Source organism: Panthera leo, chromosome A3 (assembly GCF_018350215.1).
Source record: "Panthera leo isolate Ple1 chromosome A3, P.leo_Ple1_pat1.1, whole genome shotgun sequence".
NCBI lineage: Eukaryota > Metazoa > Chordata > Mammalia > Carnivora > Felidae > Panthera > Panthera leo.
The window spans coordinates 60,386,460-60,410,329 of record NC_056681.1 but is presented as its reverse complement, the minus strand read 5'-3'; the positions used below and the strand labels follow the sequence as shown (position 1 = coordinate 60,410,329).

Here is a 23,870-nt window from a genome sequence, read left to right as displayed (position 1 = left end):
CAAAGTACGCTGGAAGTTGTAGTTTATAAGTGCTCAACCTCGCCTTGTCGGACTTTCTTAGGCTCTGAGCCTTAGGACACGTAATGTTACATCAGAAACGAGACAGCTATGGTCTTGCTCCAGAGTGACACTCCAACTTCCCTTGCATTGTGTTTAATGAACACATTTTTTTTTAAAAAAGTTGAGGTATAACTCAAATTATTGTTGCACTACATGATAACTAACTTGGATGTAAATTTTTTTAAAAAGTTGAGGTATAACTTACACAGCATGATTAGTTTTTACATAGATAATACCCATAATATCACCGTCCAGATCCAGGTATTGAATATGCTTACCACCCTAGTAGGTTCCTTTTACCTTCCCTAACACAAATTCTTAGAACTTGCTCTCGCTTTGAATGTAAAGATTAAGATCTATTTTGGGGAATGGGTGTGTCCTTATTTTATTGTAATTATTTTTTTAGTGACTCAACAGACTTCATAATTCAGGGATGTTACCGAAAGTTACAATTTGTCCTGGATTTATCATGCAGAGTGCCTATCGTTTGTTCATCATGGTTCTTTACTGAACTTCGTGCGTCTGAGAATACAAAGATACAGAGGTGGACTGAAAGCCCAAGGTTTATTTCTGAAATGAGCTCCAACCATCCAAATCCGCGTTCCCCCTTAGAGATGGAGCTGACAAGGGTAATTTTCGGCCTCATTGTCTGTGTCAGGGTTCTAGAACCCCGCGGTTATCGCTGCGCGGAGGACGCTTGTGGAAAGGGGGCGCTCGGGCTCCCGCCTGAGGGGCGGGTGAACTGGAGACGCTCTACCCAAAGCGCAGCTCTCGATGAGCCGCGCCCTGCGTCCTCACGCCGAGGCGGCTGGGCGATGCGCTTGCGCACTCAGAGCTCACACCATATGTGCCCTGTCCCAGTGCGCGGGTCTGTGGAGAGCCGGGTGCGAGAGGCGGCAGCGCGAGGGGAACGGAGCTGAACAGAGACCAAAGTCGGCTGGGGGACATTGGGTCTGTAAGAGACCGAATAGAGGGGCTGGGACTACGAGCGCCGCTGACACACGATGGGGAAGAAGCAGAAAAACAAGAGCGAAGACAGGTAGCCAGTGACTGGGTCTGCACGGCGGCGTCCGGCGCAGCTCAGGGGTTCGCGCGGGTTCCGCCGGCGCGGGGTGGACCGGGGGCGAGGCTCGCGACCGGCACCGCGGGGCCTCGGGCCTGAGCCCAGAATGGGACGGCGCGGGGCCAAGACCCCAGTTCCGGGCGGGCGCGGAGGGCCTCGGCGGCGTTCTTCCAGTCGATACTTGGTCCCGTGGCTACTTCTCTCCCGGCCTGGAAAGAGGGGTCTCCCTCCACAGGAGCAGGGCAGTGGTTTCGGGGTTCCCAGGGGTAGGGGCTCAGGACGCTTCTCTGGGCCGGACACGGCCCGGCCATCGTGGCCAGGGCGAGAGAGTTGTTTTTGCGGCGCTACTATTAGCGACGGTGAGGAAGAGTTCTTTCTGTGCTTTTGTACCTATGAATACTTGGAGAGGAGAGTTCGAATATGTGCACCTAGAGCTAGTTTTTTTTTTTTTTTTTTAAACTCTGAGCCGCTCAGGTGCGTTGGAATTACCCGGAGGTGTTTAACAGGTAACTCCCTCTTAACCTTTATTGTATTTGGGGACAGGTCTCAATTATTTAAGGACTGGTTGTCCAGATTCCGTGCTTTTCAAAGCTTTCCTTCTTCCGGCCTGTCTTTTGGTCATTTCTTTGCTCTCTAAGCACCTCCCCCTAAAAACTGGGGAGGAGACAAAGCCAACCAACCGGGTCTCTCCTTTCTAACCATTTAAAAGGTTTTTGGGGGGAGGGAGTGTAAGGATATATCATAAAGCTACCTACCCCGAAATTTTTGCAACATTTCTGTGTGTCACATTCGATTGAATTCTTTCACTCTTCTCAAAGTTTACTCCCAGGGAGGGAACAACATCTGTTATATTTCAGCTTTGTATACCACTCACCAAACTAGTTCAGAGATTAGGGGGAGAGTAAGGTAAAACTAAAACAAAAACCATGACAACCATCTGTAATAGTCATTTTGACTCAAAAATGGATATCAGGTCTTGAAGTTAAAATAAGATTACTAATTATAATTTGGAATTCTGGGTTGTGTGCTCACCTGACAGTTACCTAGCAGTCACCTAGCTGATGAGTGGAATTGAAAGACATCAAGGTGAATCTTGGAATTGGAGGAAGTTAATTGGCTTGCAGACTAGAACTTGCTAATCAAACCAGGTAAATTAGAGAAAATAAGCAGAATTCTGGGTGATTTCGTGGGACAAAAATTTCTTTGCTTTTGGCCGGATGTTTTGACGCATAGGCTGCATTTTTTCTTCAACCGTGTGGAAGAAATAGATGAGTATAATAAAGCTTTGTGTACCAATTACCCATGGTTATTACATGACCATTTCTGTTTTATCCACCTGCTGGATGTTTTAAAGCCATTTCAATCCTTTCATGTGTAAATCTTTCAAGTGTATCTGAAAGATAAATACTTGAGGGGAAAAAAACCCCAATTTTATCATCAAGTCTAGGGAATATTAAGTGGAGTATCCACTCAGCTGTCCACTGTCTTATTTAAAAAGTTTTTTTTTTTTTTCTCAATTGGTTTGCTTGGTTCAGGATTACAGAAGTCCTTTAAATTAAAAAAAAAAATGTATGTTAATCCTTTACTTTTTAAGTTCTTTCATAATGGAAAAAAGCTATTCATAGGGGAGACACTTGTTTGTGTGTTTTTAGAAAAAAAGTGTTTGTTACTGATTATAAAGATTTTCATGAGTGATGTAAAGTTTAAAGTGCAAACACTGGAGCCTCTTGTTAAATGATTGGTTTGGAAGTATAGGAGGAATGCTACTACTGGTTCCTCGCCCCCCCCCAGCCCCAGACTAATCTGTTGTCTTATATTTTGGCTCATTTTGAAGGGAAAGTGAAGTCAATGTAATTGAAAATTTTATTTTCTCATGTGCTAGTATTAGGTCCTCCCCGCCCCCCCCCCCCCCCCCCCCCAATGTTTCATGGCCTCCTTTGCTTAAATGCCTTTCAGATAATAATGTAAGAAATCCCAGGGTTTTGCAGAGGTCCCCTTGGACCAGAACTGCTTGGCCTTTTTACTTTGGCATTCCACGTAAGATATTTTAGTGGAAAGGAGGGACTGGGAAGATATTTGCAGGGAGGCGGGGACCAGAGAAGTTCCACTACTTGTGAATTAGTTTGCTTTGACCTTCTGTATGTTGAATACTGTCTTTTTCAAGGATATTTTGAATATTTGTAAAAGAGAGAAAAACAGACTGGGAAGCAGGTCTAGAAGGAGAGAGCCCTCTGTTAGGATTAACGTTCTTGTTTGTGTAAAATAAGATATTTGTCTGGTTTTACTCTTGTATAAAAATCCCCACTTTTAATGATTTTATATTCATTCCACCTGCCCTTCCCTTTCAAGCTATGCTAAATTGAAAATGTTTCTGGCCAGGTAGAACTGGGTGAGAAATGAGCAGCTGCTTACTAGTTAATCAAGATAGGGCATTGAGTCACTTTTCAGGTTTTGGAAAGAACAGAGAAAATACTTGTTTTAATTCTTACTTCTTTATGTTTAATCCTTATTTTAATTTCTCAGTCACTCATTGTTCATTTAAAATTAGGTTTTATTTCATCTGAGTGTCTGATTTTATTTGAGTCGCATGTTATCTTACCAGTGACTGACTTTTGTTCAAAAACTAAGTTCTAAAATTTTACAGCTTGGGTAATTCTGAGAATGAGATTTTGTTAAGGTATTCAAGTTTTCCTGCTTTTTTTCAATTGACTGGATAAACTTTTTTTTTTAGTGTAAATTTTCTGTAATGTTTGTTTATTTTTGAGAGAGAGAGCCAATGGGGGAAGAGGCAGACTGAGAGAGGGAGACAGAGGATCTGAAGAGGGCTCCACTGACAGCAGAGAGCCTGATGCGGGGTTCGAACTTGTGAACCCAAGACATTGACCTGGGCTGAAGTCGGATGCTTAACTGACTGAGCCACCTAGGTGCCCCAACTGGAAAAACTCTTGATGAGATAAGGGCTAGGATTCAATATCTATAAATCATACAAAACATAAGGCCAGTATTTTTTTTTTAATGTTAATTTATTTTTGAAAGAGGGAGGGAGGGAGGCAGGGGGAGAGAAGAGGGAGGGAGGGGCAGAGAGCGAGGGAGACAGAATCCCAAGCAGGCTCCTTGCTGTCAGAGTGGAGTCCCATGTGGGGCTTGAACTCACAAACCATGAGATCATTACCTGGGCCAAAATCAAGAGTTAGACGTTTAACCGACTGAGCTACCCAGGCGTCCCAAGGCCAATATGCTCATAATTCTCACAGTCCTCAGTTTATGTAATGGGACCTTATGGGATCTTGTGTGTTCTAGTGACGTCGTACTTTTTCCATTTACACAATACAATTGATTTTCTTATGGATGTGTGTAAAGAAAAAGGATCTAAATTATTTAGTTTTTCGTAGTTAACCTTTGTTTCTTCATTCTGGTCCCTTTTTTGTTTGTTTGATCCCCTTAAGTGTGGTAGTTATAAATTTCAGATTATAAGGGAGTTGATGTGTCACATTAGTAGTATTAATTACCTTCCCTGCAAAAAAAAAAAAGGGGAGGGGGATACAGAGAGAAGGAAGATAATTATTTCATCTATCCCAGCATCAGATATCATGGCGGTGGGGATGTCATTCAGGAGCTAGAAAGTCTTTCAGGATTCCGTAGAGTTCTAGGGTATGTTCACCATCAGGTTATTTCTTGCTGTGATTCTCTACACCAGTAAATTTGCCAGTATAGTGACTCCACTATTTGTTGTTTTAACTCAGGTAATATTCCTGTTATTACTGGCAATTTCCCTGTTTTCATGGGAGTTCTGGCTGTCTTTGAGATAGTTTCCTCACCTTTAGGAATGTTCTAATGTCAGACATTTATCCTACTCAATCAGGTATGATCAGGGTAGCAGGGTCCCTCCCCTGTGGTAGAAAACATGGTTATCTGCTTAAGTTAAGGAACCTGCTCAGAAGGAGCTCCGAGTATATCAGATACTCTAGAGCTGCCTAGAGAGGGAGTAAACCAAGTAACAAGTAGTCCAAATAGTCTAGTTCAACAAAGGCATTTATTTCTCATCTGTATATACTTAAATTAGCAAAACAAAATAAAACAAAACCTTCTTATCTCCTGGGCGGCTCAGTTGGTTAATCGTCTGACTTCAGCTCAGGTTATGATCTCACAGTTCGTGGGTTCCAGCACTATGTCCAGCTATGCTGACAGCTCAGAGCCTGTAGCCTGCTTGGGATTCTGTGTCTCCCTCTCTCTGCCCCTCCCCCCTCCTCTCAAAAATAAATAAACATTAAAAAATTTTAAAAACCTTGTGTTTTCATATATTTGATCATAAAAAAGATGTATAATCCAAGAGTTCTATTGGCTTACCTTGTTCCCTTACTGATACTTTAGGAAATTGATACGTGATATTTGTCATAGTTTGCCATACATGAATGAGAAAGCAGATGATAAACTTTTGTTGTTAGCTTGTAATAACTTTAGCTTTCTATAGTGGTGATCTCTGGAGAGCTGATGCAGCTATTTTTGATGTTGCTTGCCTACTAATTGTGCTTTATTTAAGTTTCTTTCCTTCTTGGATTTGATCTGTAAGGCAGGCAAAGCATTGTTTAGCTGAAGAACTGAGTGTCAGTGGTTAGGTCAGAACAGCAGTTCTCAAACTTTTTGGTCCTAGTACCCCTTTACATTCTTAACTTCCTAAGGAACTAAAAACGTTTTTATGTGGGTTATATCTATCAATACTTAACTGTATTACAAATTAAAAGTTCTTAAAATAGTTGTTATTAATTTAAAAATAAAACTCGGGGTGCCTGGCTGGTTCAGTTGGTAGGACTCTTTTTTATTTTTAATGTTTATTTATTTTTATAGAATGTGAACTGGGGAGGGCAGAGAGGGAGACAGAGAATCCAAGCCAACTCCATCCACTCTGTCAGCACAGAGCCCAATGTGGAGCATGATCTCACGAACCCTGAGATCACTACCTGAGCAGAATCAAGAGCCAGACGCTTAAGTGACTGAGCCACCAAGCATGATACTCTTGATCTTTGAGGTCATAAGTTTGAGCCCCACCTTGGCAAAGAGTTTACTTAAAAAACTAAAATCTTAAAGAAAAAACTAATGAACACATTATATATTAACATAAGTAGCGTTAAGTAATCATTTTCAAAAAGTAATGAAAGGACAGGTATCAAACATATTTGCAAATTTCCTTACTGTCTGGCTTAGAAGAGAACTTGATTCTCATATGTTTGTGCATTCATTCTTGGAGCAGTATCACACGTCATGTGGCCTCCTGAAAACTCCACCTTACAGTTGTAAGAAAATGAGAATAAAGAAGTGTAATAGCTTCTTAGTATTATTTTGAAAATAGATTTGATCTCTTGAATTAGTTTAGACCCCCCTGAACAGGTCTTGGGGACTACTTTGAGAACAGCTGATTTAGGGATTCCTAAACTAGATTTGGGCATGTGTGAGACATTTTCTAAGCTGTTGGACCATCATTAGTGTTTTTTTTTAACAGATGATAGAAATGTTTGAGAACTGCTCAAAGACAACTTAAGACATCTGTGGTCATGTTCATGCTCTTATGATTTTTTTTTTTTTTATGCAGTAGGTGAACTTATCAAGGTCTATTACAAATCTGTTGGGATTGGTTTTAATTCTAAGTCCCATTAAGTTTTTGGATTATTTAGTATACTTGACATCTTTATGATATTGAATTATCTCATTCAAGAAATGTATTGTCTGCCTAATCACTTAAGTGCCAGCTATTGTCCTAGGTGATCGAAATAACGTGGTAAACAAATTGCTGATAAGACATGCTTCTCTATTTGGTTAATTTAATTGTAGATGAGTAAAATTTTTTTTTTTTTTATTTGAGTCTTTAGGATATTTCTCGTTTGGCTTATTCCTAGATATCTTAACAGTTTGGTTGCTGTTTATGTAATTTTTCTTTTTTGTTTAATAAGAAAACTTTTAAGATGGTTATCTTTTGTCTGACCAACTCACTGAACTTTGTTACTAGAAATAGTGTAAAAGGTGAGGCCTAAGTTGTGGTTAGGTTATTAATTTGTGATAATATGTAAATAGTGAAAAGGGGGAGAACAGGGAGAGGATTACATTGCAGCAGCATTCAAATGACTTCTTTTCCTCTCCCATTCTAATTTATGCTCTGTGACAAATATGAACTGTTGAGAAATTATAGTACAAAATACACAGGTATTTTGAACCCTTATTAAAACGGTATTGAAATAATCATAGTAACCCAGCTTGCCCTAGCAGTAACCACATATTTATGTAACTTTAACGAAAGAACTTAATTTAGAACCAATAACCACATTGTAACTAGTTTGAGAATCTAGGAGGAAGGGAAACGTATAGAGATTCAAGAACTATTATGTAAATACAGATAAGGGGAAAGTGGGATTTAACGTAAAAATATGTTTGTGGTTAGAGTCTTTCAGCTGGTAGGTAGACTCTGACCCCAGAACCTGTGGCTTTTCACTGTGCTGTCCTAGCTGATTTAAGAAATCTTGATATTCCAAAATACAGACTTTCCAATGAAAAATTAATATCTTCATAGGGTCTTTATTGGTGAAACAACTATTAAAGATTAAGGACTCAAAAAAGGAGAATAGAAGAACGACAGCCATTGTCTATAGGTTAATCAGTGCCAAAATTTCTTTAAAGAATTTCTTTGTCTATCAACCAATTACATAATTGCTTTTCTCTTAGCCTGTATGTTTAAAGTGAAAACAATGATGATTTAATGTTTCAGTCCTTCCTGTTTCAGACATGGTATGTAAAATTTCAGGTATGTTCTTTAAGAGAAATCCCTATTTTTCACCCAGGTAGCAGTCATTTTTTAGAATAATTTTTTTTAGAATTTTTTAGAATTTTTAGAATTAGAAAATTTAGAATTTTAGAATTTTTTAGAATAATTAGGAAAACCAATTACATTGGTGATACACCAAGTGTACACCAAGTACATTGGTGATAGACATGTACTTTTCACTGAGGTCTAAAATATGTGGCTTTTCTGTTTCTGAAACTTTATTCAAACCATAAACTTTGGATAGCAGTCCCTAAAAATACAATTGAGCACTGTTGGTTTTGTTGTTGTTGTTGTTGTTATTTTATAAGCAAGGGAGAGGGGCAGAGGGGGAGAGAGAGAGAATCTTAAGCAGGCTCTGTGCTGAACATGGATCCCATGACCCTGGGATCATGACCTGAGCCAAAGTCAAGAGTCTGACGCTCAGTTGACTGAGCCATCTAGGCGCCCCAAATTGAGTACTGTTTTAATTCAGATTTATGTCATTAGGTTTCAGGTACTGAGCTTTTGTGACGCTGATAGATAAGACTGATGACATTGTGGTTGGCATTTCTTCTAAGGCTAGAATCATGTGTTCTAAAATTCAATTATATGAATATACTACATTTTATTTTCCTATTAATCGCTTGATGGACCTTGGGGTGCTACTTGTTGGCTATTATGAATCATACTGCTATAAAAATACCTGTACAAGTTTTTGTGTGGACATATGTTTTCAGTTCTTTGGTGTTTATACCTAGGAGTGAAATTGTTGGGTCATAGGGTGACTCTGTATTTAACTTCTTCAGGAGCTGCCAAAGCTGCTGCTACATTTTACATTCCAATCAACCATGTAGAAGATTTCCAATTTCTTGGGGTCTCTGGGTGGCTCAGCTAGGCATCTGACTCTTGATTTTGGCTCAGGTTGTGATCTCACAGTTGGTGGATATGAGTCTCATGTAGGGAGGGCTCTGTGCTTACAGGAAGGAGCCTGCTTGGGATTCTCTGTCTCCCTTTCTCTGCCCCTACCTCATTCACACTCTCTCTTTCTCTCAAAAATAAGTAAGTATATATTTATATATGCGTATATATTTAGTGTTTATTTTTGAGAGTGTTTAAAAATAAACACTAAAATTTATTTATTTATTTATTTATTTATTTATTTATTTATTTATTTATTTTTGAGAGAGAGAGAGAGAGAGATTGAGTGCAAGCCGGGGAGGGGGCAGAGACAGTGGGAGACACAGAATCTGAAGCGGGCTCAGGCTCTGAGCTGTCATGTCAGCACAGAACCCAATGCCGGGCTCAAACCCATGAACTGTGAGATCATGACCTGAGCCAAAGTTGGACATTTAACCGACTGAGCCACCCAGGCACCACACAAAAATAAACAAATATTTAAAAAAATGTTTATAAGAAAAGAATTCCAAAAGAATCTACATCTCTTCATCAGCACTTTCTATCTTCTCACTTTTTGATTTATAGCCATTCTAGTAGGTGTGAGAAGTGGTGTCTTACTGGGATTTTGGTTTGCATTCCGTGACAGCTTAAGATTTTGAGTATGTCCTCATGTGCTTTTTGGATCTTTGTATATCTTGTTTGGAGAACTTTCTATTCCGATCCTTTGCCTATTTTTAAATTGACTTCTTTATTGTTGAGGAATATAAGTTATTTATATATTCTAAATGCAAATCCTTAGTGAGATATGATTTGCAAATATTTTGTCCCCATTCTGTGGGTTATTTTCTGCCTTAGGAGGTTGTTGTTTCACTTTCTGGTTTTTTTTTTTTTTTTTTTTTTTTTTTTTTTTGAGTTTTAAGTAATGTCTGCACCCAATGTGGGGCTCAGACTCACAGCCCTGAGATCAAGAGTCACGTGCTCTACTGACTGAGCCAGCAGGTGCCCCTGTTGTTTCATTTTCTTGACGTTGTCCTTTGTAGCAAAAAAGTTCCTAATTTTCATGAAGTCTGATTTATCTATTTTGTCTTCGGTTGCATGTACTTTTGGTATTAGATCTAAGAAACTGTTACCAAATCCAAAGGCGTGAAGATTTACTGTTTCTTTTTTTTTTCTTGTAGCTTTGTAGTTTTAGCTCTTACATTTAGGCTTTTGAACTATTTTGAGTTACATTTTATTAAGTGTGAGGTGGGAGTCCAGCTTAATTTTTTGCCTGTGAATATTTAGTTGTCCCAGCACCATTTGTTAAAGACTATTCTCTCTCTAATTCCTTGTTGAAATCAATTGGCCATATGTGTAGGGGTTTATTTCTGGACTCAATACTGTTCTCTCGATCTTTGTGTCCTTATGGCAGTACCACACTCTCCTGATTGCATTAGTTTTGTAGTAAGTTTAGAAATTGGAAAGTGTGATGTTTCTAACTTGTTTTTGAGATTGTTTTAGCTATTGTGTGTTCCTTACATTTCCATACAGATGTTAGGGTCACTTCTCAATTTCTGCAACAAGAAAGAAAGGTAGTTGGGATTTTGAGTGGGATTGCATTTCATTTGTAGATCAATTTTGGGAGTATTGTCAATATTATGCCTTTTGATCCATGAGTGTGGGATGTCTTTCCACTTACTTAGGTCTTTACTTTCGGTGATTTTTTTTTTTTTTTTTTTTTTTTTTTTTTTGTGCCAGCAGCAGGCAAATGTTTATTACAATATAAGATTAGAAAGGAAGAATAATATGGGCGCTTGGGTGGCTCAGTCGGTTGAGCGTCCGACTTCAGCCCAGGTCACGATCTCTCAGTTTGTGGGTTCCAGCCCTGCGTCAGGCTCTGTGCTGCCAGCTCAGAGCCTGGAGCCTGCTTCAGATTCTGGGTCTCCCTCTCTCTCTCTGCTCCTCCCCCACTCATGCTCTGTGTCTCTTAAAAATAAAATAAACATTAAAAAGGTTTTTTTTTAAAAAGGAAGAATAGTAGGAAAGCTCTCTTTACAGAGGGGACATTCGAAAGTGAATGCCCTCAGTGATTTTTTTCTTTTTTTAGTTTTCAGAGTTCAACATTTGCAGTTCTTTAAAAAAGTATTCTTAAGCATCTAATTCTTTTTTACACTATTGCAAGTAGAATTATTTTAAGTTCATTTTCAGATTGTTTATTACTAGTGCATAGTTTAAATAAAATTTTTGTATAGTGATCTATCCTGTAATCTTACTGAACTCATTTACTAGCTCTAATGATATTTTGACGTGTGTGTGTGTGTACGTATGTATGTATGTGTATTCTGTGGACATAATCATGTCATCTGCAAGTTCAGATAGTTTCCTCCTTTTCCAGTCTAAATGTTCTTGGCTTATTTGTCTTGCTTAAAGCTCTGGCTAGATTCTACAGTATAATGTTGACTAGAAATGGGGAGAGTGGATATCCTTGTCTTGTTTCTTACCTTAGGGGGAAAAGCTTTCAGTATTTACCCATTTGGTATGATGTTAACTGTGTTTTTCCTAGATGCCCTTTTTCAGATTGAGGAATTTCCATTCTGTTTCTAATTTGTAGAAAGTTTTTACCATGAGAGTGTTGGATTTTGTTGAATGCTGTTTCTTCATTTACTGAGACGATCATGTGGTTTTGTCTTTTTTTCTATTCACATATGTTGGATTATGTTAATTGATTTTTCTATGTTGAATCAACCGTGCAATCCTGGGATAGATCCCACTTGCTCATGGTGTATAATCCCTTTTATATGTTTTTGGATTTGGTTTCCTAGTGTTTTGTTGAGTATTCCATCTTTTCCCTTTTAACCTTTCTGTGTAGCTGTTTTGGGTCTGTCTTGGTAAACAGCGTAACATTGAATTTTTATAATAGAATTTTACAGCCTATCTTTAAGGATTTAAAGTCACTTACATTGCTTGTATTAATGATAGATTTGACTTTATTTCAGCCATCGATTTTGTTTTCGTTTGTGCCACTTCTGCCATGCTTTATTTCTGTTTTTTTCCCTCTTATTCTAGGTTGGAACTTGTACATGCTATTTCTATTTTTTTTTACATGGTTAGATTTGAAATTTTACCTTGCATATAGATAGTATTTAATGCTGTGTAAAACAGTACAGGGACAGTTGTGCTGTTATCTCATATTTTCATTTTAATTTATAATCCTTCAGTCCAGGTCAGTGACATTTTACTTAAGTTTAGATATTACTTAAATGCGTGACTTGTCAAGACTGAACCTAGAAAAAAAGGTATGTACTTGGTGGATTTTCAGTTCTCAAGAATTTAATTTGCTCTAAACTCAAAATAATGAAAACCAATTTCTTTTTTTAGACACATTAATAATTAACAAAGTCTTAAAGGAATGAAATGTTGGGAAGGCATTACCTTTCCAAACTCCAAAAATTATGAGACAAAGTAATAGGTGCCCGATTCATTCCAAAGTTTACCTTTTGTTTATGCAAGCTTGTAATTTTTAAATTTTATTTTTACTCATTTTTTAATTTTTATTTTACTTATTTTAGAAAGGGAGTGGGAAGGAGGGCACATGAGTGGGGGTGGGGAGGAGCAGAGAGAGGGGGAGAGAGAATCTTAAGCAACCTCTATGCTCCGCGTGAGCCTGATGTGGCCCTTGATCTCATGACGCTCAGGTCATGACCTGAGCTTAAATCAAGAGTCAGACTCTTAACCGACTGAGCCACTCAGGTGCCCCTGTAATTGTTTTAAATATAGAAGTTTAACTTCTAATATAAAAATTGCAAGCACACAGAAAAGTTGAAGGAATAATATAATGAACCCCATATACTTACCACCTAGATTTAATTGTAAATAGAATTTTGTCTCCATTTTTGTCATGTATTTTATTAATATCTTGACATTTCTCCCTGAATGTTTTTTTTTTATATAACCACAATACCCTTATCCCACCTAGTGCAATTAACACAAATCCTCTAATATTTAATATTCAGTCCATATGTCAAATTTCTAGCTGCACAGTGGCTTTTCACAGTTTGTTCAAGGTTTACACTGCATTTCATAGTGGTATAGCTCATAATTTTTTAAGTTCACGCTTGTGTTATAGGTATCTGGCTAAAATTTTTTTTTTCTTGTGTAGATTTTCTCTTCATGTTCTCATTTTGAACTTATTTAGAATTCTCAAAATTTGGTTATCTCAGTCTCTTGGTAATTAGAATTGAAAGGAATTATTAAACTGATAAGTGGTAACTGCATTCTGTCCTGTTTGGTTTAAGGACAAAATCGTTTTGAAAGCCTGCAAACTTACTACTACTGAAAGAGGAATAGAGTGTTGTTATATTAATTCACTCTTAGTTGGGTTAATATGAAATATGTAATCAGTATTGTGAAGTTTTTTTGAGGTGAAATTTACATAACATGAAACTGATCATTTTAACTTAATTTTATTTTTAATGTTTCATTTCTTTTTTTTGAGAGAGCGAGCGAGCGAGAGCAAGCCATTGGGGGAGGGGCAGAGAGAGACACACACATGCACAGAACTCAAGCAGATTCCAGGTTCTGAGCTGTCAGCACAGAGCCCAACATGGGCTTGAACTCACGAACAGTGAGATCATGACATGATCCAAAGTTGGATGCTTAACCAACTGAGCTACCTGGGTACCCCGACCATTTTAAATAATGTAATTCTGTAGCAGTTAATACATTCACAAAGTTTTGCTATTTCTTCTAATTCCAAAATGTTTTAGCACCTCCAAAGGAAATCTGTGCCCATTAAGCATTCACTCCCCATTTCCCCCTCCTCTGAGCTCCTGGCAACCAACAACTAATCCACTTTATGTCTTTTGATTGACCTGTTCTGGATATTTCATGTAATGGAATTATACCACATATGACCTTTTGTGTCTGGACTCTTTTACTTAGCATAATGTTTTGGAGGTTCATCCATGTCGTAGAATGTGTCAGTACTTCATTTTGTTTTTATAGCTGAATAATTTCATTTTGTATATGTATGCCAAATAATGTTCATCCGTTTATCCAGTGATGAACATTTTTGATTGTTTGCACCTTTTGGCTGTTGTGAAAAGTGCTGCTATGAACATTTATGTACAGGTGTTTGAGTCCCTGTATTCAGTTCTCTTGAGTATATACCTAGGGGTGGAATTGGTGGGTATATGGTAATTCTATGTTTAATGTTTTGAGGAACCACCAAACTTTTTTTTTTTTTTTTGAGTATAGTTGATGCACAATGATATGTTAGTTTCGGGTGTACAACATAGTGTTTGGAGAAGTTTATACGTTGTGCTATGTTCACCAGAGGTGTAGCTACCATCCAACACCATACAATGCTATTACAATATCACTGACTATATTATTCATTCCATAACTGGAAGCCTGTATTTCCCACTCCCCTTCATCCATTGTGCCTATCCCCTCCCCTCTGGCAAGCATCAGTTCTCCATATTTATAAGTCTAATTCTGCTTTTTAAAAAAAAAAAATTTTTTTAACGTTCATTGAGTTTTGAGAGAAAGAGCACAAGCCGGGGAGGAGCGGGGAGAGAGAGAGAGAGAGAGGGAGACACAGTCTGAAGCAGGCTCCAGGCTCTGAGCTGTCAGCACAGGGCCCAATGTGGGGCTCAAACCCACAAACCACGAGATCATGACCTGAGCTGAAGTCTGATACTTAACCGACTGAGCCACCCAGGTGCCCCTAATTCTGCGTTTTGTTTATTTATGTTTTTTTTTTTTTTTTAAGATTCCACATGAGTGAAATCATATGGTATTTGTCTCTCAATCTAACTTTTTTCACCTAACATAGTACCCTCTGGGTCCATCCATGTTGTCACAAATGGCAAGATCTCATCCTTTTTTTTAATGGCTGCATAATTTCATTGTATATGTACACCACAACTTCCTTATCCATTTGTCTATCGATGGATACTTGGATTGCTTCCATATCTTGGCCATTGTAAGTAATGTTGCAGTAAACATTGGTGCATGTATCTTTTTGAATTAGTGTTAATCGTTTTATTTGGGTAAATATCCAGTAGTGAAATTACTGGATCATATTTTATTTCTATTTTTAATTTTTTGAGGAACCTCCATATTGTTTTCCACAGTGGCTGTACCAATTTACGTTCCTACCAACTGGGCACAAAAGTTCCTTTTTCTCCTCATCCTTGCCAACACTTACTTCTACTGTTTTTGATACTAGCCATTCTGAACGGTTGTAAGGTGATAACTCATTGTGGTTTTGATTTGCATTTGCCTGCAGATGAGTGATGTTGAGCATGTTTTCATGTTTCTGATGACCCTTTATATGTATTTGGAAGAATGTCTATTCAGGTTCTCTGCCCATTTTTAACGGATTATTTGAGGGGTTGTAGAGGTTCTGTGTTTATTTTGGATATTAATCCCTTATTGGATATGTTATTTGCAAATATCTTCTTCCATTCAGGAGGTTTTCTTTTGGTTTTGTTGATGGGTTTCCTTTACTGCACACAAGTTTTTTTTATTTAGATATAGTCCCAGTAGTTTATTTTTGCTTTTATTTTCTTTGCCTTAGAGGAGACATATCTAGATAAATGTTATAGCTTATGTCAGAGAAATTACTACCTGTGTTATCTTCTAGGAATTTTATGTTTTTAGGTCTTACATTTAGGTCTTTAATCTATTTTGAGTTTATTTTTGTGTATGGTGTTAGGAAGCAGTCCAGGGGTGCCTGGTTGGCTCAGTTGGTTAAGCGTCTGACTTGACTTTGGCTTAGGTCATGATCTCATGGTTCATGACTTCAAGCCCCACTTTGGGCTCCGTGCTGACAGTTCAGGGCCTGCTTGGGATTCTCTCTCTCTCCCCAAATCTCTCTCTGCCCCTACCTTGTTTGCTCGCTCACTCTCTCAAAATACATAAACTTAAAAAAAAAAATTGGTCCAGTGTCATTCTTTTACATGCAGCTTTCCAGGTTTCCCAGCACCATTTATTGAAGAGATTCTTGCCTCCTTTGTCATAATTTAATTGGCCATATAAATGTTACTTTTGGGCTTTCCATTCTGTTCCATTGACCCATGTCTATTGTGCCAGTTTCATACTGTTTTTATTACTACAGCTTTGTAGTATATCATGAAATCAGGGATTGTGATATATCTCTCCTGCCCATGCCCCCTCTCTCCCCTCCCCCACCCAAGTTTGCTTTGGCTGTTTGTGGTCTTTTGTGGTTCCATATACATTTTAGTATTAATTCTAGTTTTGTGAAAAATGTTGGAGGAATCACCAAACTTTTTATAGTGGCTGCACCATTTTACATTTCTGCCAGCAGTGTGAAAGGGTTCTAATTTCTTCGTATCTTGGCCTTTGTTTTTATGTTTAATAATCATCTTAGTAGTTGTGAAATGGTGTCCCTAGTAGTTGTGAAATGGTGTCCCATCCTAGTTTTGATTTGCATTTCCCTGGTTACTAATGCTGTATTCACATGTATTCACAGTGTATTCACATATGTATTCACTATCCATTTGCATGTCCTTGGAAAAAGTCTGTGTAAGTCCTTTACTCATTTTTAAATTGTTTTTTTAAGGTCGAGTTTTAAGAATTCTGTATATATTCTGGATACTTGACCTTTATCAGATGTATGATTTGTAAATATTTTCTTCCATTATATGGGCTGTTTTCATTGTCTTGATAGTGTCCCTTTTACAAAAAAATTTTAATTTTGATGAAGTCCAACTTCTTTTTTTGGCTGTTGTTGCTTGTACCTTTGGTATTGTAGCTAAGAATCTTATTGCCAAGTCGAAGGCCATCAAGATTCACTTTTATGTTTTCTTAAGAATTTTATGTTTTAGCACTTAAATTTATGTCTTTAACCCATTTTCAGTCAATTTTTGTATATGATGTGAATTAGAGGTTCAACATCTTTTATATGTGAACATCTAGACCTAGTACCGTTTGTTGAAGAGACTATTTCTTTGACTGTTGATTGGTGTTGGCACTGCTGTCAAGTCCACTGACCATGGATGAATGGATTTATTTCTGGATTTTTTATTCCTTTGGTCTGTGGTTAGCCTTATACCAGTACCACATTGTTTTGACTGCTGTAGTATACATTTTCTTAAATGAAAATTTTCAAACACATACAGAAGTAGAATAATGAATCCACATGTGTCCATCACTCAGTTTCAAATATTACAGATTCATGGATGATCTTGTTTCATCTATATTCTACCTACTCTTTTATTTCCTCATCATTTTGAAACAGCCTCAGACATTTAAAAAAATTTTTTTAATGTTTATTTTTAAGATAGAGACCAAGTGCAGGCAGGGGAGGGGCAGAGAGAGAGAGAGGGAGACACAGAATCAAAGCAGGCTCCAGGCTCTGAGCTGTCAGCACAGAGCTGGATGCCCGGCTCAAATTCATGAACTGGGAGATTGTGACTTGAGCCGAAGTCAGATGCTTAACCGAATGAGCCACCCTGGCGCCCCAGCCTCAGACATTTGTAAATAGTATTTCAGGAGGTTACATAATCAACATAAGAAAGATTTACATCTTAAATTTTAAAGAGTGGTGCATTTCCATTCATTTGGAAATTTCACATACAGTAGAATCCTTGTCTGTGTTTGGATAAATGAAATGTCATTGTACTTTTCTCTCATGGGATTTTTTTTAACTGTTTGAATTTGTTTCAGAAAATTCAATTTGGAAGTTCTGTGATCAAAATAAAAGTTCAGTAATTGTTATTGCGGTAGTGTGGTTTTTATTAAGCTGCTGTGATGAACCTGCCTTCCCAATTGTATGAAAGTTGTAGTTGCTATTCCAGAATAGAGTTTTTTCTTTATTTAATAATGCCTATTTGGAATGTATTAAATTTCCTGGTCATTATTAGTTGTAGAAGGTATTGAGGTGAATTGGGCATAAAAAAAGGAGTTTAAAAGGATCTTACATTTTAATGGAACAAATATTCTTACGCACAGATAATACAGTGAGGAGATGCAGAGAGAATGTGGAGTTTAGTTTCTAGGAGTGCCACCCTTCAGATTGCAGTTTTGCTTCCCAAAGTTATTATATATGTGTCTTTCAGATCCCTTTCTAATTAAAACTTCCCTCAGAGCAGGCCAGATCAGAACGAACAGGAAAAGGAGTGTGCTGTATATTTGAGTTACCAGGGTGGATGACAAAGAATATCCTAGATCTTCATTTGCTTCTCTATTGCCTAGTAATTCTGTACACAGGTGCAGCCAGCTCTTTCTACTGATGGTGTTGTCCAGCCAGTTGGTTATTGACAAGTACCCTTTCCTGAGAGTAGTTTCCTGCATAAAAATTTTATTGATGTCTATTTGGTTATTCTGGGTACTATACCAAAGTATATTAGGTGGAAATAATACTTCAAAAAAAATTTTTTAGTGTTTATTTTTAAGAGAGAGACAGAGACAGAGTGCGAGCTAGGGAGGGGCAGAGAGAGAGGGATACTTAGAATCCGAAGCAGGCTCCAGGCTCTGAGCTGTCAGCACAGAGCCTGACGTGGGGCTCATGAAATGCGAGATCATGACCTGAGCTGAAGTTGGGTGCTTAACCAGCTGAGCCACCCAGGGGTCCCAGTGGATATTATACCTTTGACAGTGATTAAAGGACCAGAGTTACTTGTACAGAATATAGACTACAGGTTCACTTTCAGTGAGTGCTGAATGTACTCAAATTGTTTGTGTTTTTCTGAATGTGCTCAATTTGATCAGTTATTTTAGAGTTTAGATTGTGTCCTTTCTTAAGATATTAATTCAGAATATTGGCTTAAGTTATCAATAGTGTCTATACATATCTACGGGGATAATACTAAGTATAAAACTTGTATTTCTTGCGAAAGTATGAGACCCAAAATACTCTTCTATCAAATAGTAAGAAATAGAAGATTTTTTACATTCAAATTTGTAGCATTGACATGAAAGATGATATGACTGTGTTGTCGATTCTAAATCAGCGCTTCTCAAACTTTAATGTGCATGTAATTAACCTATGGATCTTGTTAAAAAGATAAATGGTGGCTGTGGTGGAGTCATCTTAAAGGCTACCTTACCTGGCACCTCACTCACTTCTGGTGGATCATCATGGTGGTTCTTGGTTGGGACTTTAGCTGGAACATCTACATTTGATCTCTCTGTAGTCTGGACATTCTTATTAGCTTGGCAGTGAACATCTCAAAAGTCAGGAAGTAGATGTTGCCAGGGAAGGTTATGGGCCCAGGAACTATAGCATCATTTCTACCATAGTCAGTTGATCAGTAGCCCCAAGTTAAAGTGAAGGTTGCAGAGCACTGTCTCTGAGTGTCAGAGAAATTTGGGGCCAGGTTTTAAAACTTCCACAGGGGGTGAAGAGGGGCTGGTAGGAGAAAGTCTTAGGAAGCTTGAAGATTTTGAATTCTGAAATAGTTTGGCAAGGGTTGCATTTTCTACATACTTGTCTACCTTTACGTTAGACTTTAGTGGAAAATGCCTGTCATTATTAAATGAAATTTGCCAAGTGTGAGATTGAGAGATTTGCATATAAGGTTAATTTTCCTTTTACTTTTTTTCAGTGAACTTTTTTTGGATAGAGTTTTGTATCGTTAAAGGTTTTACTATATTGATCTCAAAACGAAGTATGTCTTTATTTTTATATATGATTTTTATTTAATTCCAAAAAGCCAGATACCAAAGTTGAGTATATGCCTGCACACACAATTAATAAATACCATGTTTTTAAAAGATTCTTTTATTGTAACATCATTTTAGTTATACATTATATCATGTTAATAGAAATTACAGTATTAGAAGATATTATAGCTTTATTCTTATTTTTCATAACTTATAAAAATGGGTAAATGATTTATATTAGGTTTACATGCTTTTAACCATGACTGTTTAAACTGATAAATGCACTCTAAGTTCTAAACTATTGTTAGAGTATTACTAGAAATTCAAATTAACATTTTTCAAGGTATTGATATAACAGATTTCAAGTGGTGCAGTTGATAAGTTTTGATAAATGTGTATAGTTGTGTATCCTTCACTGCAGTCATGATCTAGAATATTTCCATTAGTCCAAAAGTTCCTTTATGACCCTTTGTAGTCAATACTTTTTCCCTACAACGAATTGGCTTTTGGCCAGAAATCACTGGTTTTTTTGTTTTTATTTTTTTATTTTTGTGACTGTAGTTTTCCCTTTTCCAGAAATTCGTAAAAGTAGAATCATAGGGTTTGTAGCCTTTATTGGCTGGCTGAGTCACTTAATATAATACTTTTGAGATTATCCATGTCAGTATACGTAACATTAATTCTTTTATCATTGATTAGTAGTGCAATGTGTGGATAGATGACAATTTGTTTATAAATTACCTGGTAGATGGATGTTTGGGTTGTTTCCAGCTTCTTGTGATTATGAATAAAGCTGCTATGAATATTTGAGTACAAGTCTTTGTGTGGACATATGTTTTCATTTCTCTTAGGTAAATACCTAGGAGTGGGATTGCTGGGTCCTATGGTAAGTGTGTATGTTTAACTTTAAGAAACTGCCAAACTGTCTCTTCCAAAGTGGCTGTGCTATTTTTACATTCCCTCTGGGGATGTGTTCCAGTTGGTCCACATCCTCTCTCAACACTTAGTATTATCAGTCCTTAATTTTAGTCATCCTGGTGGCTGTGTAGTGGCATCTCATTGTGGCTTTAATTTATATTTTCTTACATTTGTGACATTGACTATCTTGTTATGTGTTTGTCATTCTTGAATCTCATTTGGTTAAGTGTTCAGATCATTCGCCCATTTAAAAAATAACATCATTTAATATTGGGTTGTAGGAGTTTTTAAATAACACAAATTCTTCATCAGGTATATATGCATTGAAAAGAAACTACTCAGTCAGCCTTGCCTTTTTATTTTAACAGTGTTTGGTTTTTCAAATGAAACTTTTAAGATAATTGTAGACATTCAGTTGTGAGAAACAATACAGAGAGATCCTTGTACCTTTACCCAGTTTCCCCACCATGGTAACATCTTGTAAAATTATGCAATACCACAACTTGGATATTGGCCTATATACAGTTCACTGACCATATTCAGATTTGCCCAGTTTCATTTGTGTTTGTGTTTAGTACTATACAGTATTATCACCTGTGTAGATTTGTGTATTCACTACCAGAGTCAAAGTATAGAACATCACTGTAGGAATCCCTCATGTTGTTCATGTGTGACCATATTCACCTCCTTTCTGTGCACCTCCCCTTCCTTGCCCATCCCTACTCCAGGTAACGTTGAATCTGTTCTACGTTTGTAAAATTTTTTCTTTTCAAAACGTTTTATAAATGGAATCATGTATATATGTAATCTTTGGGATTGACTTCTTTCCAGTCAGCCTTAATTCTCTTGTGATTCATCCACTTGTTGCATGAATTGATAGTTCTTTCCATTTTATAGCTTAATAGTATTCTATGGAATGGGGATGAACCACAGTTTATTTAACCATTCACCCATTAAGGACAATTGGGTTGTTTCCAGTTTTTGGCTATGGCAAATGAAGCCACTATAAACATTTGTGTACAAGTTGTGCATGAGAACAGTTTCATTGTTCAGGGATAAATGTGTTAAGAGTGCAATTGCTGGGCCAAATGGTAAGTACATTTTTAGTCTTACAAGAACATGACAGACTGTTTTTCAGAGTGGCTATACCAGTTTACATTCCCACCAGCAATGTTTGAGTGATCCAGATCCTGTACATCCTTACCAACATTGGTTATTATCACTTTTTTTTTTTGTAGAGAGGGCATTCTGATTTGTGCGTAGTGATATTCCCAAATGCCTTAATGATGTGGAATATCCTTTATTTTCCATATGTAAATGCTCTTCAGTGAAATGTCTTCTTATGCCTTTGTCCATTTCCTAATTTAGATTATTTGGATTTTTATGTTAAGTTCTTAGAGTTATTTGTATACTTTAGATACTAGTCCTTTTCAGAATGTGGTTTGCAAATATTCTCTCCCTCTTTGTGGCTTGTTTTTTCATTCCCTTCAAAGATATATTTTTTTATTATTTTTTTTTAATGTTTACTTATTTTTGAGAGAGAGCACCTAATGGGAGAGGGACAGAGAGAGAGAGAGAGAGAGAGAGAGAGAAGACACAGAAGCTGAAGCAGGCTCCGGGCTCTGAGCTGTCAGCACAGAGCCAGCACAGGGTTCAAACTCACAAAGTGCAAGAGAGCATGACCTGAGCTGAAGTTGGGCACTTAACCAGCTGAGCCACCCAGGTGCCCCTTTTCATTCCCTTCATAAGGTCTTTTGCATAGCCAGAGTTTTTAATTCTGATGAAGTCCAATTTATTTTGGATTGTACTTTTAATTTCAGGAAGTCTTAAAACCTGATTAATGCTAGATCCCCCAAAATTTTTTGTAAAAGTTATATTTTCGTGTTTTACATTTAGGTCTGTCATGTATCTTGAGTTCATTTTTGCATAAGTAATGAGATTGGAATTCATTTTTTTTTGGACGAATACATGTCCATTTGCCCTAGCATCATTTGTTGAAAAGACTGTCTTTCTTCTCTTGAATTACTTTTTGCACCTTTGTCAAAAATCAGTTGGCCATACTTCTGTAGGGGCTAATTTGAGATTCCCTCTTCTTGTTGATATCTGTGTCTGTTGATATCTGTGTCTGTCCATCTGCCAGAACCACAGTTTTGGTTATTCTCAAAATCTGCTAAAGTCATTATAAAATTTTTTTTTATGTTTATTTATTTATTTATTTATTTTATTTTTTTTTTCCAACGTTTTTTTTTATTTATTTTTGGGACAGAGAGAGACAGAGCATGAACGGGGGAGGGGCAGAGAGAGAGGGAGACACAGAATCGGAAACAGGCTCCAGGCTCCGAGCCATCAGCCCAGAGCCCGACGCGGGGCTCGAACTCACAGACCGCGAGATCGTGACCTGGCTGAAGTCGGACGCTTAACCGACTGCGCCACCCAGGCGCCCCTGTTTATTTATTTTGAGAGAGAGCACATACACAAGCCAGGGAGGAGGAGAGAGAGCAGTGGAGAGAATTTCAAGCAGGCTCCATGCTGTCAGCACAGCACACGAGGCTCAATCTCATGAACTGTGAGGTCATGACCTGAGCTGAAATCAAGAGTCAGCTTAACCAATTGAACCACCCATGTGCCCCTGAAGTCATTTTTTTTAAGTCTTTTTCTAGAATGTTTTAGTTATTCTAGTTTTTGGGTTTTTTTGTTTTGTTTTGTTTTCCATATGCATTTTGGAGTAGTCTTGTGTATATTGGCTATGTCCCAAAAATCTTGCTGGGATTTTTATTGGAATTGCTTAAATTTGAATGTCATTTTTGGGGAGAATTGACATCTTTACTGTGTTGAATCTCCTAGTTCATGAACATGGTATATTTCCATTTTATTAAGTTCGTCTTGAATTCCTTTTATCACCATTTTGTGATTTTCAGCTTACAAATTCTATACATGTTTTGTTAGATTTATAGCAAAGCATTTTCTTTGGAGTCATTGTAAATGATTGTCATTTTTCCTTGGACTCCTCTTATCTTTGAGAAGACTTCAACAAATCACTTATGTTGACCCAGATCATTTGGCTGTATTTGTCAGGCTTTACATTATAAAGTTACTCTCTTCTTCCTTTTTTCCATACTGTACTCTTTGGAAGTAAATCACTGTGTGTTGCTCACATTTAAGTGGGAAATTATCCATTTCCTTAATGGTGGCATGTCTGAATAACTTATTTAGAATTCTGCATGGGAGACTTGTCTCATCCCCATTCATTCATTCATTCATTCATCTCCATCAGTGTGGACTTGGGGGCAATATTTTATATTTTAGTTTAAAATCTAATACTATATTAATTTGTTGCTTTAATTAAGAAATTAATTTGTTCTTCTTGTTGCCAGTTGAGTGCTCTTTTGCTTGGTCCCTCCGTTCTTAGTTATACTCATTGTTTTGGGCAGGGGTGGGTAGGGAAAGATGGTAATCACTTGCTTTCTAGTATTACACAGTGATCCAGACTTACCTCAAGCCCAGAATCTGCTATTTTGCATTCTCACCAAC

General features: G+C 37.4%; 1 protein-coding gene across 1 annotated transcript in view; it reads left to right on the top strand.

The window, feature by feature from the left end:
- The first annotated feature begins 762 nt into the window (after positions 1-762).
- Positions 763-23,870, top strand: part of EIF5B (eukaryotic translation initiation factor 5B) — a 95,953-nt gene continuing 72,845 nt past the window's right edge. Inside the window, exon 1 of the mRNA XM_042932012.1 lies at positions 763-1,099. Within this exon, the coding sequence (XP_042787946.1) occupies positions 1,065-1,099 (35 nt within the window). The 5' untranslated portion in view covers positions 763-1,064. The remainder of the gene's footprint in view (positions 1,100-23,870) is intronic.